The sequence below is a fragment of the Chiloscyllium plagiosum genome, unplaced genomic scaffold (assembly GCF_037043375.1).
Source record: "Chiloscyllium plagiosum isolate Xiang-an unplaced genomic scaffold, Cpla_swu_hap1 HiC_scaffold_32, whole genome shotgun sequence".
Lineage (NCBI taxonomy): Eukaryota > Metazoa > Chordata > Chondrichthyes > Orectolobiformes > Hemiscylliidae > Chiloscyllium > Chiloscyllium plagiosum.
Window position 1 is genome coordinate 46,552,861 of NW_028270170.1, and position 19,018 is coordinate 46,571,878.

The window sequence follows — 19,018 nt, forward strand, 5'->3', positions numbered from 1 at the left end:
TCCCTAGTGGTAGGGGAGTCCAAAATTAGAGAACAAAGATTTAAAGTGAGAGAGAAAAGATTTAAAGGGGACCTAAGGGCAACTTTTTCACCCAGAGGGTGATGCGTGCATGGATTGAGCTGCCAGAGGAAGTGATGGAGGCTGGTACAGTTACAGCATTTAAAAGGCATCTGGATGGGTGTATGAATGGGAAGGGTTTAGAGGGATGTGGGACAAGTGCTGGCAAATGGGACTAGGTCAGATTGGGATGTCTGGTCAGTGCAGTCAAGTTAAACCCAAGGGTCTGATTCAGTACTGTATGACTGTACTATCAGCTGTGGTTATGATTACAAGCCTGTTTATTTTAAAAAGTGCTGAGGGAATATACGCTAATAAGTGGGGCTTTTTAATATAATGAGCCTATAATCAATAATTAGAACTTTATCTCATTTTAACCGCTTGAGGTCTGCCTGTTATGTTTGTTGGGTAAGTGGGCGTGAAGGCTAATGGCAACCTTTTAAGAAGTCACAAATAGGGATGAGTTGGCATAGAGGTTAAAGGACGAGTTGGCATGAGGGCAAGGATCATAATTTGATCATGTTGGCATCATATATTGACAAGGATGGTTTGAGAGGGCGTGGTTTTGCATGAGTTGACATGTATGGGCATGGGGTTATGAGGGGTGAACATCATAGGCCTCTTATTTAAGGAAGATGACAGAGGTGAAGACCTTGAAAGAGTGAGGAAGCCTTGCTCTGGCAATCAGCAATCCCCAGCCACCTCTGATCTGCAGCCGTGGCTGGAGAAACTAGACTCTAAGACATAGGAGCGGAAGTAAGGCCATTCGGCCCATCGAGTCCACTCCACCATTCAATCGTGGCTGATGGGCATTTCAACTCCACTTACCCGCATTCTCCCCGTAGCCCTTAATTCCTTGTGGCATCAAGAATTTATCAATTTCTGCCTTGAAGACATTTAGCGTCCCAGCCTCCACTGCAGTCTGCGGCAATGAATTCCACAGGCCCACAGGGTGCTGCTGCTCAGAGCGCTTTTTCCTGCAGGATGTAGGGTGATCCAGGAAATTTCCCAACTTGTGCTAATGCATCGCGAGAATGAAAACCCTGATCCAAGTCTGCTAACTTTTGTTTATTAGTTACCAATCACAACTTGAGGCTGAAGTTAGGTGCAAAAACATTGAAGGGGCCTGAATAAATGTCGTCAGTTATAGAGCTGCTAATGTGCAAGACTCCTGAATAAAGTGAGCAGCTGACGTTATGTTTGGTTTATGCTTCCTCAAGGGGAGGATAAATGTTAGACGTTTATGGGATATTCTATATCTGGGTCCCTCTAAACAGGCCAAAACGTCGAAGTTGAGTTGTTGCTCTACACACACCATCTGAGAGATTACTGATAGCCTCCAAGGGAACCGTTCCGAAGTCTGACATGCTGGTTGGAGGAGGCATGATGGAAGTATATAATAAAATGTCATTCCAGGTGCTAAGCTAATGTTATGGGGATGTGGGTGTATGCCCCATTGAGTCAGCTGGAGAAATTTGAAATCAAAAACTGGAACTAAGAGCTAGCCCTGATGGTGACCGTGTTGGTTGTTGCAGGGACTGCCCCCTTTTCAGTGTCATTGAGGGAAAGGCAGTCTGCTCTCCTTCTGTGGTCTGGCCACCAAACCCCATAGCAGTATGGTTGATCCTGAACTGCTCTTTAAAACAATCCAGCATGCTACCCAGCTGGATGAAACCACTACAAAGTGAGAACAAAGGAATGAATTTGAATTGCTGTGCATCCCCCTCGGCACTAGAAATGACAGCAGCAAACACAGCTTTGTCAACCCTGCAAAATCCTTCTTAGTATCACCTGGCAGGCGGTTGGGAGAGCTGTCTCTCAGACCAGTCAAGCAACAGCCTGACATAGGCATGCTCACAGAATCAGACATTACAGACAATGTCCCAAACACCACCATCACCATCCCTGGGTATGTCCTGTCCCAAAAGCAGGACAGACCCAGCACAGGTGGCACAATGATGCAAGTCAGAAGGGAGTCCTCGACATTGATTCCAGATGCCATGAAGTCTAATGGCATTAGGTTAAACATGGGCAAGGAAACCTCCTGCTCATTACCGCGTGCGTCCTCCCTCAGCTCATGAATCAGTGCCACTCCATGTTGAACAACATTTGGAGGAAGCACTGAAGATGGCATGGGCACAGAATGTACTCTGGGTTGGGGGATTTCAGTGTCCACCACCATTGCCTTAGAAGTGACTGAACTGGTTGAGTCATAGAGATGTACAGCAGGGTTCTTCGGTCCATGCCGACCCCTAAAGGACAAAACTGTTAGACTGGGTCTGCAGCAGGTGTTGAAGGAACCACAAGAGGGAAAAACCTACTTGACCATGTCCTCACAAATGTATCTGTTGCAGATGGTATCAGTTAAATTGGTCACTACAGTCTTTGTGGAGACAAAGTCTTGTCTTCACATTGAGGATATCACTATCACTGTCAAAAAGCAATTCCACAACAACTGGACCAGATCTCAGCTCTGCAGTCTTGTACAACCTGTCACATGGGAACGATTGGTGAAGAATTAAACAACTCACTGGAGGAGTGGCTCCACAAAGGTCCTCATTCTCAATGATGGAACAGCCCAGCACGTCAGTACAGTAGGTGAGGTAGAAACATTTGCAACAGTCCTCAGTCAGAAGTACTGAGTAGATGATTCATCTCAACCTCCTCCAATAGTCCCAAGCATCACTGATCTCGGTCTTCAAGCCAATTCAATTCACTCTACATGATGTCAAGAAACAGCCAGAGTACCTGGACACTGCAAATGCTATAAGTACAGACAAATACCGAAGATATGTGGTGATATAATCGTCCAACCCCATTTTCCCCCCACCCACCCCTCATCATCCTGCCTCCTCCCCCAGCCAAGCTGATGTGGTGCATCTACAACATTGCCATCTACTCAACACTGTAGGAATTTCTTAGGTATCTATTGTCTGCAAAATCAGGACAAATTCAATGTGACAAATTGCTGCCCTATCTGCGTACACTCAATCACCAACATGATGGAAGGAATCATTGATTGTGCTCTCAAACAGCATGTGCAGGAAAAGGACCTGCTTGCTGACTTGCAGTTTGGGAATCGCTAGGGTCACGTGACTTCTGACCTCATGAGAGCCTTAAAGTAAAAACAAAGAATAATGTGGCTTGGATGGCCACATCTCCAGAACTCATTGGGTTCACACCCTCAGGGAGAAAGCAGCCACTTGATTTGCATCCCTTCCACCACCTTCAACATTCACTTGTTTTTAGTAAAGGTGACATCTGTGTTTGGAGATATACACAGGGAAAAGTTGACATTTGGACACTAGTGTGTTGCATTTGTGACCAGGTCTCACAAGGTCTTCTAGCTTTTGTAGAAGTTAAATGTGAGACACGTTGGCTCCAAGTGCCTCTGGTTTGAAGTTGCCTTGCAATAGCTTCTAGATGTTTTTAAATTATAGTTTGACACAGAGCTGAGAAGAGGAGTTACACTCAAACCTTCAGGGAGCTTGCGAGCAAAGACAGATCTCTTTTTTTCTCACACCAGAACAGAAAGTGCTGGAGGAACTCAGCAGCATCTGTGGAGAGAAAGCAGAGCAAGCATTCAAGTCCAGTAATCTTTTTTCACAACCATTCTTCATGGGTCACTGGAATCGAAAAAGTTAACTCTGTTTCTCTCTCCACAGGAGCTGGCAGACCTACTGGGTTTCTCGAGCAATTTTGTTTTATGTTTCAGATCTTCAGTGTTCACAGTTCTTCTGTTTTTTTTTTGAAGTGTCTCCCTCTTTCTATGAGTGGAAAGATAACAACAGTCAGACACAGAAGAGACAAATATCTGACTCGGATGCAGACTGGCTATGAAACTGAGGATTTTCTATTGTTCTGCTGTTAAGAATAAGATATCACCAAGAATCTGAGTCTACCTGCACCTCAGGGACTCCAGCAGTTCAAGAATGCAGCTCACTACCACTTTCTCAAGGGCAGTTAGGAATGGGAAATAAATGCTAACCTAGCAAGTGACACCCACATCCTATCAATGAATTATTTATTTAAAAAACCTTTAAGTTTTTATGTGTTGAATCAGTTTTAAAATGTTTAGAAAATTGCATATTGTTACCATTTGTGTTCTGGCTATTTTTAATTAATATGTAATGCACAAATCTATTAAATTACGTTGTTCTTTGTAGCCATCTGGGTAACACAACTGTTGTTTTTGTGGCCATTTGTACCCTATCCAAATACTGATTGCAATAAGCCAGGCAAGTTGGGAGAAACCCATTTAAATCTGTGATGGGGAGTGGCTGCAGTTTGATTGTCGTGCTTTTGGTGTTCCTAATTCTTTGAGGTAAAACCAACACCTCAATCTCGTGAAACCTGGGCAATTACATCTCTCTTCTTTCAGCAATGTGATAAATCCAGAACAAATACTTTGGAGGAGCACGAGATCGAGGAGTTCTGCAATCTCCTGATGCAAAGACCGGAGTTGGAGGAGATCTTTCAGCATTTCTCAGGACACGGACAGTGGCTGACTGTTGGGGAGCTGGAAAATTTCTTGAAGGAACAGAAGGAGGTGTCAGTAGCAGAAACCTGTTTAAGCATCATGCAGAAATACGGACTTCATGATAATGGTACGGCAAATATTGAGGGCCGCTGTGTTCAGCTCATTTTAAACAATGTCTGAATATTTAGTCATAGGGATCAACTACATAGGACACCTCTTGGCCCACCACATTTGTGCCCCTAGCACAAATTAGGATTTCTGCCCCTACCACTCATTTATGACAATGACTTTTGTATTTATTCATCCATAGGATGTGGCCATTGTTAGAACAGCCAGCAGTTAATACCCATCCCTCACTGCCGTTGGGAAGATAGAGGCAAGGTGTGTTTTGAAACTATTCCAGATCCTGAGATGAGGTTTCACCCAAAACTCTAGGATACAGGATCCAAAGAACAGCTGTGAGACCTAGCTGTTAGCTTGTGTGCTGACTGCTACTGATTAATACCTTCTGGTAATTATGGAGGAGACATTGAAGAAGGTGTTTTGGGACAGTGGGATGATTGGGCATGAGATGGTAGGATATAGCTTTCAATTCTAACTCCGAATGGTTGGTTACAATATGATGGAAGCACCAATGTTAGAGGGTGTTTACTGTGAGTAGCTTATTGTTAGTGTTATGGGTCAGGTTAGAAATATTGGGGGATGGGAAATGTGGAGAGTTATCCATTTTAATCATTGCATTGTTTCTGTTGAGAATGCAGTATGGGAGCTTGGGTGAGCCTCTAGCCTTTGGGTTCCTTGTACTTTCAAATCTTTGGTCCATCCTCCAATTGATACAGAACCGTGGTCCTCTAGGAATGTTCGGATCTGGGACCAATTTGGAGTTGCTACCCTTTCCTCATGTTCTGTCAAACTCTGGGATCTTGCTGATTCACTGCTCCCAGAACAGTGAGCGATACTTAGGATGGACAGTACTAGGACATGACCCTGTAATGATTTCCTAAGAAATTAATAGTTAATTTCAATCTCTTTCCAACCTTCAGCCAAACAGGACCAGCTCTTGACCCAGGATGGCTTCATGATGTACCTGCTTTCTCCTGATGGGGATATGTTTAACTCGGACCATGACAAAGTTTACCAGGACATGACCCAACCACTCAGTCACTACTTCATTTCAACATCCCATAACACCTATCTGATGGAGGACCAGCTGGGAGGACCAAGCAGTACTGAGGCGTACATTAGGTAATTGCATATTTTTATATAGTACATTAAATTTAAAGGACATCATGAGGCCCTCATTCCATTCAATCATGATTGTGTTCTGTTCCTTGGGTTTCTCGACTCTTGCTTCTTCGAATCCTATAAATGTAACTTTACATTCCTTTGTCACTCAGTTTTAGAGTTTGGATTAAAAAATAGTGGCATATGGGTGTTGGTTACTTTTGTGAAAGATTCCTCATAAAAAGAACAGTCCTGCTGGAACAGTGATCTAATCCAGTATGAGTCAGCGATCAGAGAACCACTGGAATGTTAACTGAAAAATGTTTATACTATGGTGATTTATAATCGGTAGAGTGAACATTAAAGATCATTAGCTTGTTTTTGGTTTAGGATAATTGAGATTTGATTTTACTGGAGAAAGCTAGACTTAAATGAATTTGAGAGGAGATCTGATTGACGTCAGAAGCAAGAATAGTTTCTCTCCTAAAAAGGAGATTTTCTGAATGGGTAAGTGAATGTATTACCTCCAGTAGAAGATATTTTAATTTGTACAGCTTCTAGATTTGGAACATTTGGTTAGAAATCAGCAGGTTGTTAGAAACTGAGAAAGTCTAAGCTCTCAGTTTTGTGAGTATTCCCGTAACAAGGCTCTGCAATTCAAATGACAGAATCTGAAGAGAATCAATTAAGTCAAACCCGATGACTAGGTGTCAAGGTGTAATTTCTCTGGGTTTGAATTGCTGTAAAATGATCTTGGGAAATAGGTTGAAATTTTGCTGTGTATTTCAAGTATTTTTGTTTTCTAAACTCTCTTTTATATCTAACTTTTAATTTTCTTATTTATTTATTTATTTTTGATAAAGTGACCGTTGCATTCAGGAGAAAGTGATTAGTCACCTATGATTGTCTCAAATACTTTTCTATTCCTGAAATTGTTCTGTACTCGTGGGGAATGGGGGAGGGAAATCACACAGCGCTAATTTGAAATATTATCCCCTGGAGTCTTGACCAATTTTTGTTGCTCAACTAACATCACAAAAACAGAGTACCCTGTACAAAATCACATTGCCTTTTGTGGAAACTGACTGCACATAACTAGGTTTTTACATATTCTAGCATTGCAACCATTACAATGCTTCAAAACTGCCTTGTTCGCTATAATGTGTTCTGTGACATCTTGAGGTCAGGGTTATAAGACCACAAGATGTAGGAGCAGAAATTAGGTCATTCAGCTCATCTCGGCTGCTCCGCCATTCAATCGTGGCTTATAGGTTTCTCAACACTATTCTCCTGCTTTCTCAAGAACATATCTATCTCTATCTTAAATCTACTCAGTGACCTGGCCTCCACAGCCTTCTGTGGCAGTGAGTTTCATAGATTCACCACTCTCTGGCTGAAGACGTTTCTCCTTATCCTTTCTGAAAAACTTTCCCTTTACTCTAAGGCCCTTGGGTACTAGATTCTCCTACCAATGGAAACATATTCCCAACATCCACTCTGTCCAGGCGATTCAGTATTCTGTATGTTTCAATTAGATCCCCCCTCATCCTTCTAAACTCCATCGGGTGTAGACCCAGAGTCCTCAAACGTTACTCATGTGTTAAGCTTTTCATTCCTTGTGAACCTCCTCTGTACCCACTTCAGGGCCAGTACATCCTTCCTGAATATAGGGCCCAACACTGTGCACATCCTCCAATTGTGTTCTGACTAGAGCCTTATCGAGCCCCAGAAGTACATCCCTGCTTTTATATTCAAATCCTCTCAAAATAAATGCCATTATTGCATTTGCCGCCTTAACTACTGACTCAACCTGCAAGTTTACCTTAAGAGAATCCTGGACTAGAACTTCCAAGTCTCTGCACCTCAGACTTCTGAATGTTCTCCCCATTTAGAAAATAGTCCTTGCCCCTATTCTTCCTACTAAGGTGCATGACCTCACACTTTCCCATGTTGTACTCCATCTGCCACTTCTTTGCCCACACTCCTAACATGTCCATGTCTTTCTTTAAATATGCAATATTTTAATTAAATCTCCTGGTCTGCTGTCTCACTCATACGTGCAAACACCTTGGTTATATGTCTTTGTTATGAGGCTCTACTATTGGACAGCCTGCTAAATAATCCCAACTGTGTAAAGAATTAGGCCGACAACTGAATTAAGGTTATCAGTTGGGCTTGCAGCATGGGATACCTGTATGTATTGGAAAGTACATACATGAGTACTTGGACCTTGTTCTTTTCAGAGAGAGAGGACTATTTCAACTCAACCACATAGGTGACATCTACTTCCTGATTCATTTCTTGGGCAAACACCTTGACCAATCTGTCTGATTTTAAAACTTAAACAGAGCTTGTCAGTTAACTGTCAGTTATCATTAACTGTTACGTTCTCCATGGCAATACCTCTACCAATCACAGTCCATCTGCCAACAAATCACCATCCTCCCTAATGTTGATATTCGTGAGAATCTTCAAAAGGGTTTGTCTTATTTCAGCACTCCTCCTGTTTTGTGCCACCGAATGGTGATTCCTGTATCTGTTAGCATTACCCTGCTTCTTTTTGTATGTCATCGTGACCGTGACATTCAAACCTGAGAGGAACTGAGCTTAAACCCACCGCCTTGGATTGCTCGGCCACACCACCACTAACACTTCTGTTTGTGGTCCTTCTTTATTTGCCAAGAATTGAAAGGTGTTGCGAGTGTTATTTTTCTGAGGCAGATTCCCTACAACCATCTTGATGAGGAGAGGTTTTAGCACAGAGTACTCCAACAAATAGAGTCTTGGTGGGAATGCAGTGCAGCAGATTATCCAGGTGAACACCAGCCTTTAAAGGGTTAAATTATGAGACTTGCATAAAGTTAGTTTGTATTCCCTTGAATTTAGATGGTCAAAGTTTCAAATGATTGGATTTGACAGAAAGGACACTTTGTACATAATGTTGCCTCTAGTGTAGTAAATTAATTGGTCAAAGTGCCTCACAGAAGAATAATGAGGTTGAGGAGATGTTAGTCAGGTGATGAAAACCTGGGCAGCATAGATTTGGATGGACTAAGTTTATGGAGGCTGTTTGAGAGACAACTGGAATTGTTCTTTCTCAAGGCTACAAAGTCCTGGATGAGGGCTTCTACTCCAGATGGGGTTGTGTTGGACAGCGGTCCTGTTTTGAGTGAAGGCTTTATGATAAAGTATTCGTTGACATTGTGTACCATCTACAAGATGCACTGCAGAAATTCACCAAGGCTGCTTTAACTACACCTTCAAATCCATGACTATTTTCGTCTAGAAGGTCAGAACACCATCATCTGCAAATTCCTTTCCAAGCAACTCACCTTCCTGACTTGGAAATACATTGCCATTCCTTTAGTGTCACTGAATAAAGATGCTGGAACTCCCTCCTTAGCAGCGTTATGAGTCTATCCTCCCCCCAATGTATGCCAGTTAAGTAGACAGCTCACCACCACCTTCTCTCGGGAAATTTGACATTGGCAATAAATATTAAGCCTAAACCAAATAGAATTTGTTGGAAAAGCTCAGCAGGTCTGGCAGCATCTCTGAAGAGAAATCAGAGTTCCAGGTCTAGTGACTCTTCCTCAGAACTGTTCCGAGGAAAGGTCACTGGGCCCGAAAGGTTAACTCTGATTTCTCTTCACAGATGCTGCCAGACCTGCTGAGCTTTTCCAACAATTTCTGATTTTGTTTCTGATTCACCACAGTATGTGCAGTTCTTTTGGTTTTAAATATTAAGCCGGGTCAGTCTCTGCCGCATGCCAGGAATGAATTTTAAGAAGTGTTAACACAGAAGTTGGAATTGACAAAGGTAAGAATTTATCTTTCTTTGTTCTGATGAAAGGTCAACGACCTGAAATATTAACTTTTGTCATTCTTCACAAATGCTGAGTGTTTCCAGAACTTGCTGTTTATTTTTCATGCTGAGTCTCCAGTATTTTCATTTTTTTTCTAAAGATGGTACAGTTCTCCTGTGAAAAATACTTTGCTTGCCTTGTCTACACGTAATGAGAGTAATTGTGGTGTGAGTTTAGTCACTTTGCACACACTCAGCCTGTGACTCTGGGTGTTTTCAGAGCGCTCCTGAGAGGCTGCCGCTGTGTGGAGCTGGATTGCTGGGAAGGACCAAATGAGGAGCCAATCATCTACCACGGATACACACTCACCTCAAAGATCCTCTTCAAAGACGTCATCCGAACCATCCGGGATTATGCCTTCACGGTGAGTGTGTGGGAGTCTATTCTAGCATCTGATTGGATTAAATGGAGGAGCCTTCCGTCCTATCTGCCCTCTTGAGGGGCACCAGGGCACAGCATCATGGAGACTCTGTGGTGCTGGCACCCTCGATCCAGAGGTCCATCCTCTAGGGAGGCAACATCCCTGGTGGTATTGCTGGACTGTTAATCCAGAGACCCACGTAACATTCTGGGGACCTGCGTTTGAATCCCATCATGGCAGGTACTGGAATTTGAATTCAATAAAAATCTGGAACTTAGAGTCTAATGATGACCATGAATTCATTGTTGATTATCGGGAAAACCCATCTGATTCACCAATGCCCTTTGGGGAAGGAGGCTGCCATCCTTACCTGGCCTGGCCTACATGTGACTCCAGACCTACAGCATTTCATCATGGACTGCTTCAGAACTGAAGAGTTGTGAATGGTGCTGAACGTTATGCAATCATTGGCAAACCCACTCCTGACCTTATGATGGAGGGAAAGTCATTGATGCAACTGCAGATAGTTAGGCATCAGACACTACTCTGAGGAACTGCTACAGAGATGTGCTGGAGCTGAGATGACTGACCTCCAACAACCTCAACTGTCTTCCTAATTCGAGAGTATAGTGCTGGAAAAGCACAGCAGGTAAGGCTGCATCCGAGGAGCAGGAGAATCGATGTTTTGCGCTTAAGCCTTTCATCAGGAATCATGTCTTCCTTTTGTTTTAGGTATGATAGCAACCAGCGGAGAGTTTGCCAGGGCGCCTGGTGCCACACAGGGTAAAACATGGCCTTGTTGTTAAGAGCTGTCATGCTCAACTCCCCTCTAGAATTCAGCTCTTTTTGTCCAAGGTTTGTGTACAGATTTGGAGCTCAGCTGCTGGTTGCTGTGGTTGGGGTTGTTTGCCAAGCTGGGAATTTGATTTGCAGATGTCTCGACCCCTTCTAAGGTGATATCCTCAGTGATTTAGAGCCTCCTGTGAAGTGCTGCTGTACTGTGTCTTCTGGAATTTATTTGCTTCCGTTCCTGCTGGTCCTGGTTGTTAGTTGTAGTGGCTGGTATATTGGGTCCAGGTCTGTGCTTGTTAATGGAGTCCATGGATGAGTGCCATGCTTGGAATTCTGCGCTGTTCTCTGTTTGGCTTGTCCTATGATCGTTGTGTTGTCCCAGTCAGATCCACACACTCCACACAATCGTCACAGGAATTCCTTGACAACATCAAGAGCATAAGCATTGACAAGGACGAGGCAATGGTCTCCTCCAATCTAAAAGCACTGTTCACTTCAATTGACAAAACTCTAGCCAGAGAGACATTAGCCAACCTCTTGGACAAACAGAGCAGACAGCCATGATGGGGAGCCTGTCAACAAGGACTGCACACTCAAACTACTAGACCTGTGCTTGATGACACACTTCACTTTCAACAACCAAATATATGAACAGACCAATGGGACACCTATGGGCTCACCCATCTCTGGGCTCATAGCAGAAGCAGTGATGCAAAGATTGGAACAAACAGCCCTCCCACAGATCCAGCCCAAACTCTGGATCAGATACGTGGATAACACATTTTTTTTTCTTATTACTAAGTGAACAGAAATCAAGAACACACTGGATTATCAACAGCATGCTCACAGGGATCAGATTTACAAGAGAGGAGGGAACCAACAATCGGCTCCCAGCACATCGAGAGGTCCTGAACTACAACAGCAACCACCCAAACACACACAAGAGAAGCTGCATCAAGACCCTGTTCAAAAGGGCTACAACACTCGGCAGCACTCCCGACCTACAAAGGGAAGAAGAACATTTCTACAGAGTCTTTGCCAAGAGCAGATATCCCGCAACTTCATCCGCAGATGCCTCACAGACACACAACACGATGAGAACATGTCATGACCTTGCTCACTAGCCATGCTACCTTACATTAAAATAGTCTCCTAACTGGCAGCCAGACTTCTCTGACCACTGGGATTCATAAACCAACAGCCACGCTTAGACAAAATTCACCAGGACAAAAGACCCAATACCCATCATGTGCAGGACAAGCGTGGTGTACAAGATTCCATGCAGAGACTGCACAAAACACTATATCAGACAAACAGGCAGACAACTAGTGATCCACATTCATAAACATCAACTACCCACTAAACATCATAACCGGTTGTCCCTAGTAGCCACACACAGATGACAGGGACCACAAATTTGACTGGGACAACACAGCGATCATAGGACAAGCCAAACAGAGAATGGCCACAGAATTCCTAGAAGCACGGCACTCATCCACTGACTCCATCGACAAGCACAGACCTGGACCCAATATACCGGCCACCACAACTAGCAACCGGAAGCAGCAGGAGCCAAATAAATCCCAGAAGACACAGTACAGCAGCGCTTCACAGGAGGCTCCAAATCACTGAAGATGTCACCAGGACAGGGGGTGAAATGTCTGGAAATCAACTTCCCACCTCAGTGAACATACCCACAAACAGGACCGCTCTTCTCTCCATGTTTGAACCAAGGCTGTAATGAGGTTAGGAGCTGAGTGTCCCTGGTAGAACCCAAACTGGGCGTCACTAAGCAGGTGCTCCATGGTCGCACTGTTGATGACCCCTTCCATCACCTGACTGATGATTGAGAGGAGACTGATGGGGCAGTAATTGAAGTGTCCTCCATGGTGGTGTCTCAGGCTGAAGTGAGGGTCTCTATGCCCAGCGTGGAATCCTCCTGGCCCAGCTTGGCAGTCTCTCAGTTGGCAAGGCAGTCTTCTGGCAGTAGGTGGCAGTCTCAAGCCTGGCATTGCCTCAGCATGGACTTCCGGGCTTGAGGTGATTCCAGAGTGAGCCCCCAGCCTCGTGAACCCTGAGTGAAGCCCAGAGTGGTCTGGAGTCAACACTTGTTGTGGACTGGATGCTCAGCCCAGTGTGGACTGGAGTCAAGGCCCGGTGTGGACTGGAGGCTGGGTTCAGTGTGGACCAGAGACCAGGATCCATGCATACTGGAGGCTAGGTCTGGTATAGACTGGAGGCTAGGTGCCAGGGTGGACTGGAGTCCACGCTCGGTATGGATTGGAGGCCAGGCCTGATGCAGACTGGAGGCCAGTCCTGTGCAATCTGGAGGCTAAGGTCAGTGCGGACCAGTAGCTAGGCCTGGTATGGACTGGAGTCCAGGCCCAGACTGGAGGCTAGGTGCCAATGTGGACGGGGCTGGAAGACTATTGTTCTGTATGCCTTTTTCTCCATTTTATAATTTATTCCTAAAATCTGCAATGCTGGACTTTTTAACTTCTCTATTTTTCCATGAACTGTAATGGATGAAGCTGAACCCAGGGACATTTATACCTGAGATGGCACCTTAAACAGCACCTTGTCCATTTTTCACTGTACTCATTTGAGTACATGTGACAAATCTAATTCCAATGCTGAATTTTAGCTGTACTGGAACAGCTTGGCTAAGGGAGCAGCAAGTTCTGGAACGCACGTCTTCCGTGCTCGTCGGAATGTTGTCAGGGCCCATAGCCTTTGCAGCATCCAGGGCCTCCAACCATTTCTTGGTATCACGCGGAGTGAGTCAAATTGGCTGGAGACTGATATCTGTGATGCTGGGGATCACTGGAGGAGGCCGAGATAGATCTTCCATTCAGCAGTTCTCATTGAAGATTGCTGCAAATGTCTCTGTCTTACCTTTTGCACTGATGTGCTGGGCTCTTCCATCATTGAGAATAGGCATATTTGTGGACCCTGCAACATTGGTGAGTTGTTTAACTCTTCCACATTGTTCATGACTGGGATGTGGGAGGACTGCAGAGCTTAGATCTGATCCATTGGTTGTGGGATCGCTGAGCTCTGTCTATCACTTGTTGCTTATGCTGTTTGGCATGCAAGTAGTCCTGTTTGGCTTCACCAGGTTGACACCTCATATTTAGGTGCAGTGCTCCTGGCATGCCCTCCTGCAGTCTCCATTGAACCAGGGTTGAACCCCTGGCTTGATGGGAATGGTTGCGTGGGGGATATGCTGGGCCATGAGGTTACAGATTGTGCTAGAGTATAACTCTGCTGCTGTTGATGGACCACATGGATGCCCAGTCTTGGGCTGTTGTTCTGAGTATTCCAAGGTGAAGGGGGACAATTAGGGAGGACTGTGGAATTGAGTTGTCATGGGGTTAGGTAACCATGTAGGGCATGAGGGGTAATTACATGTTGAGCCATTTAAACAGGCAGCCTGACATTCTGCTTACCCTCTGGCTGCCTCTGATGGGTGTCTGGATGTGAGAAGCGGGAAAGGGAGGGGGGTGAGTCCTGGGCCAAACCGCCCCCCCCCCCACCCATCCCATTTCCCACAGCTGCAGAATGAAGATCCCAGTATTTGGGGCCGCCCTCCCCAAGACGAGAGTTGCTAGCTGGGGCATCTGTCAACTTGTCTCGAGTGAGAATTCCAGACTAGTTCCCATCTCTTAAACTACAGATTCCTACTTTCGACACAATTGGCACCATTTTTGTGATTCCCCATTGGATTAGGTGGGTTCGTTCTGAAACAGCTCGCCAAGTACCGTGCCAGTGCATTCTCACCTCTTCTGAAAAAGCTTTGCCTCATTTGAATAGAGTCTGTTGCCTTATTATAATCACACACTACTCCAGCACAAAATACACATTGACAAAATAATTCCAGGCTGTACTGTCTAATCATATGCTGTGATGTAAAGATTGTGCTGTATAGATTCAGATAAGGTGTATAATCAGACTGTACGCAGTACTTATTAAATATTAAAGAAATGTTAAATGTTCCGTAGGAGGGAGACTTAGTTGATTTTGCCTTCTCTCTACAGTTGCTGCGAAACCTGCTAAGTTTCTCCAGCTATTTCTGCTTTGTTACTTTTGTTGAATGTTTTGCAAAGTTGCCTATGGTTGGCTGATGTCTGGGATCCTCTTGAATTATCTCCCCAGGTCTCTCTGTATCCCGTCATACTGTCCCTGGAGAATCACTGTGGAGTGGAACAGCAGACAGTCATGGCCCGGCATTTAAAGGAAATTCTCGGGGAAATGCTGATCACTGCCCCACTCGATGGCAAGGTCCTGAGTGAACTTCCGTCACCCGAGGTAACTGTGTGACCTTTCACTTTGGCATTGCTCTCTGTGTAATGTCTTAATACAAAGTTGTACTTGAGGAAAACAAAGTGATTGTTACAGACTCCTACCCATCTTCTGACAATATTGGGCACTATCATGGAAATTATACTTGGCCTCAGAGTCATGTTTCAGGTTAAACGCAGTTGTGCACCAAAGGAAACAATTAAATAATTTATTCTTTCGTGCGATGTGACTGTCATTGGCTGGGACAGCATTTCTCGTCCATCCCTAGTTGGCCTCCAACTGAGTGGCTTGCTAGGGCCATTTCAGAGGGCAGTTGAAAGTCAACGACATTACTGTAGGTTTGGAGTCAAAGTCCTACAGCATGGAGACAGGCCCTTCTGCCCAAACTGGTCCATGCTGACCAAAATATCTGTTCACGTTAACTTTATTTTCCTGCACTTGACCCATATCCTTCTAATCCTTTCCTACCCATGTATTTGTCCAAATGCCTTTTAAATGTTATTAACATACCTGCCTCAACCACTTCTACTGGCAGCTCATTCCATATGTGTACCACCCTCTTAAAAAAAATCAAATTTCCCCTCAGGTTCCCTTTTATTCTTTCCCCTCTAATCTGAAACTGATGCCCTCTCTTCCTCGATTCCCCAACCCTGGGGAAAAAAAACTGAGTGCATTCACCCTATCCATGCCTCATGATCTTACACACCTCTTTAAGGTTTCCCCTCAGTCTCCTATGCTCTAAAGAAAAAGTGCTAGCTTGTCCAACCTCTCCCTATTACTCAGACTGTTGAGACCTGGCAACATCCTTGTAAATTTTTTCTGCATTCTTTCCAGTTTAATAACATCCTTCCTATAGCAAGGTGACCGAAATCGAACACAATACTCCCAAGTGCGGACTCACCAATGTCCTGTACTACTGCAACATAACTTCTCTTCTTATATACTCAACACCCTGACTGATGAAGGCCAGTGTGCCAAAAGCCTTTTTCACTGCCCTGTCTACCTGGGACTCCCAATTCAGAGAACCATGCACCTGAACACCAAGGTCCCTCTGTTCCACTATACTCCTTAAGGCCCTACCATTCACCATGAATCACTCCCTAAAGGACATTAGTGAACCAGGTGAGTATTTTATGATAGCTGTCACTGGGCGGCAGGGTGGTTCAGTGGTTAGCACTGCTACCTCACAGGGACCCTGGTTCGATTCCAGCCTCTGGTGGCTGTGTGGAGTTTGCATATTCCTGCACCCCGCCCCAATCTGTGTGGGTTTCTTCCAGGTCCTCCAGTTTCCTCCCACAGTCCAAAGATGTCCAGGTTAGGTGGGATTGGCCATGCTGAATTGCCCTGTTGTGTCCAGGGATGTTTTGGCTAGGTGGGTTAGCTATGGGAAATAAAGGGTTACAGGATAGGATGGCGGGGTGGGTCTGAGTGGGATATTCTTTTGAAGGGTCAGTGTGGACTTGATGGGCTGAATGGCTGTGTCTAAACTGTAGGGCTCCTATGATTATCATGGCTAGTTTGAATACAGCTCACCACCGACTGTCCAAGGGCAACTCGAAATGAGCAGTAAATGATGGCCCAGCTAGCAATGCCCACATTAAGTTTAACTTATACCAGCTCCTATGGTTGGATTCAAACGTATATACCCAAAACATTGAGCCTGTTCCTCAGGGTTGCTAGTCCTTGAACAATACCGTGCTCCTCTCTTTCCCCCATTGCATTTCAGACGATTGGTACCTGGCCTCATAGTCACCCATAATCTTGGCAAATTCCCCCACAAGCCACATGTAATTATGTGATCATTGCTACAACAAGGGCAGCTCCCTACCTCACTGTGACAAGTCAGTGTTCTGTCTGGCTCTGGCTTGTGGAGTATTTGCTGTTGAAGGCCTGAAAACAGCATCTCATCATTGGGTTCCTGTCCTGCTGTAGATACAAAGTAAATGCCCCACATTTCCCAGTTACACTTCAAGATGGTCGCTGTTTTTCAGGAGCAATAGGAGCAGGTGTAGACCATTCGGCCTCTTGACCCTGCTCTACCATTTAAAACCATCATGGCTGATCTCTGACCTTGGCTTCTCTTTTCTGCCCACTCTTAATTTGCCTCGATTCCCCGAGAGACCAAAACTCTGTCTGTCTCAGCCTTCAATATATTCAACAGTACCCACAACCCTCTGAGGGGAGGATTTGAAACAATCCCAACAAACTAATGTTGTTCCATTGTTTAAGAAAAGTTGCAAGGTACAAGGATGTTGCCAGGGTTGGAGGTTTGAGCCAAGGGGGAGAGGCTGAATTGGCTGGGGCTATTTTCCCTGGAGTGTCACAGGCTGAGGGATGACCTTTATAGAGGTTTATGAAATCATGAGAGGCTAGGATAGGGTGAATAGACAAAGGTCTTTTCCCTGGAGTGGGGGAGTCCAGAACTAGAGGACATAGGTTTAGGGTGAGAGGGGAAAGGTATAAAACAGACCTACGGGGCAACCTTTTCACAGAGGGTGGTGCATATATGGAATAAGCTGCCAGAGGAAGTGATGGAGGGTGAAAGAAGACATTTAGCATGCTGGCCTTCATCAGTCAAGGCATTGAGCGCAGGAGTTGGGATGTTATGTTACAGTTGTATAAGTCGTTGGTGAGGCCGCACTTGGAGTATTGTATAGTTTTGGTTGCCCTGTTATAGCAAAGACATAGTTAAACTGGAAAGAGTACAAAGATTAATGAGGATGTTGCCAGGACAAGTAGGCATGGGTTACCCGGAGAGATTGGCCAGGATAGGACTTGATTCCGTGGAATGTAGGAGAATGAGGGATGACCTTATTGAGGTGTATAAATCATGAGGGGCATAGACAGGATGAATACATACAGCTTTTTTTCCCCAGGGATGGGGAATTGAAAACTAGAGGGCATAGGTTTAAGGTGAGAGGAGAAAGATTTAAGAAGGACCTTGGGGGTAACTACTTCACGAAGAGAGTTGTGCGTACATGGAATGGAGTAGAGTGGTGCTGGAAAAGCACAGCAGTTCAGGCAGCATCCGAAGGGTGCCTTCAGGCACTCTGCCTGTATTCCTGATGAAGGGCTTTTGCCTGAAACATCGATTTTCCTGCTCCTCGGATGCTGCCTGAACTGCTGTGCTTTTCCAGCACCACTCTGCTCCAGAATCTGGTTTCCAGCATCTGCAGTCATTGTTTTTACCCCATATATGGAATGGGCTGTCAGAGAAAGTGGTTGAGGCAGGTATAACAGCAACATCTAAAAACATTTAGATAGGGACATGGAGGTAAGGGTTTAGAGGGATATGGACCAAAGAGGGATATGGGCATTGGATAGGCATATGGAGGATAGTGGGCTAATGTAGGTTAGGTGGGCTTGGATCGGCGCAACATCGAAGGCCGAAGGGCCTGTACTGCGCTGTATTCTTCTATGTTCTATGTTCTATGTGGACAATTGGAACTAGCTGAGTGAGCACCATGGGCAGCATGGGCCAGTTTGGGCTGAATGTCCTGTTTCTATGCTATATTACTGTATGATTCTAATTGTCTCGTGATCTCGGTGCCAAGTGATGGACCTGTTGCCCTGAGACACTGTTCCATGTTATCTGTGCCATTGAGCTTTTATCTACATATCATTATCACACCATCAGGGCAGCTCAAAATAATTCACAGCCAAATGAAATATTTTTGATATGACTGTTTTGAAGAAGGTGGATAATTTTGCACATGGTTTTTCAAAGAAAAGATAAATGCTAATTAACTGCTTTTGGGGAATGGTGGTTGGAGGGGGAAGGGGTGTGGTAGACTAAGTATTGGCCTTTGCCTGGGCAGAATACCAGTCCTTTTCAGAATAATCTGAAGGGAACTATTGCACAGCTAGATCCTCACCCTAGTGCCTCTCCCAGCTGACAGCACCATAGACTTGCAGCTCTCCCTTAGCCACTACACT

The 19,018-nt window shown here is 44.8% G+C and overlaps 1 protein-coding gene across 1 annotated transcript in view; it reads left to right on the plus strand.

Annotated features, from left to right (window-relative positions):
• LOC122558121 (1-phosphatidylinositol 4,5-bisphosphate phosphodiesterase delta-3-like) overlaps positions 1-19,018 on the plus strand; it is a 116,868-nt gene that overhangs the window by 37,711 nt on the left and 60,139 nt on the right. The window contains exons 5-8 of the mRNA XM_087977975.1: positions 4,439-4,664; positions 5,581-5,782; positions 9,847-9,991; positions 14,936-15,088. Coding sequence (XP_087834101.1) covers positions 4,439-4,664; positions 5,581-5,782; positions 9,847-9,991; positions 14,936-15,088 — 726 coding nt within the window. The remainder of the gene's footprint in view (positions 1-4,438; positions 4,665-5,580; positions 5,783-9,846; positions 9,992-14,935; positions 15,089-19,018) is intronic.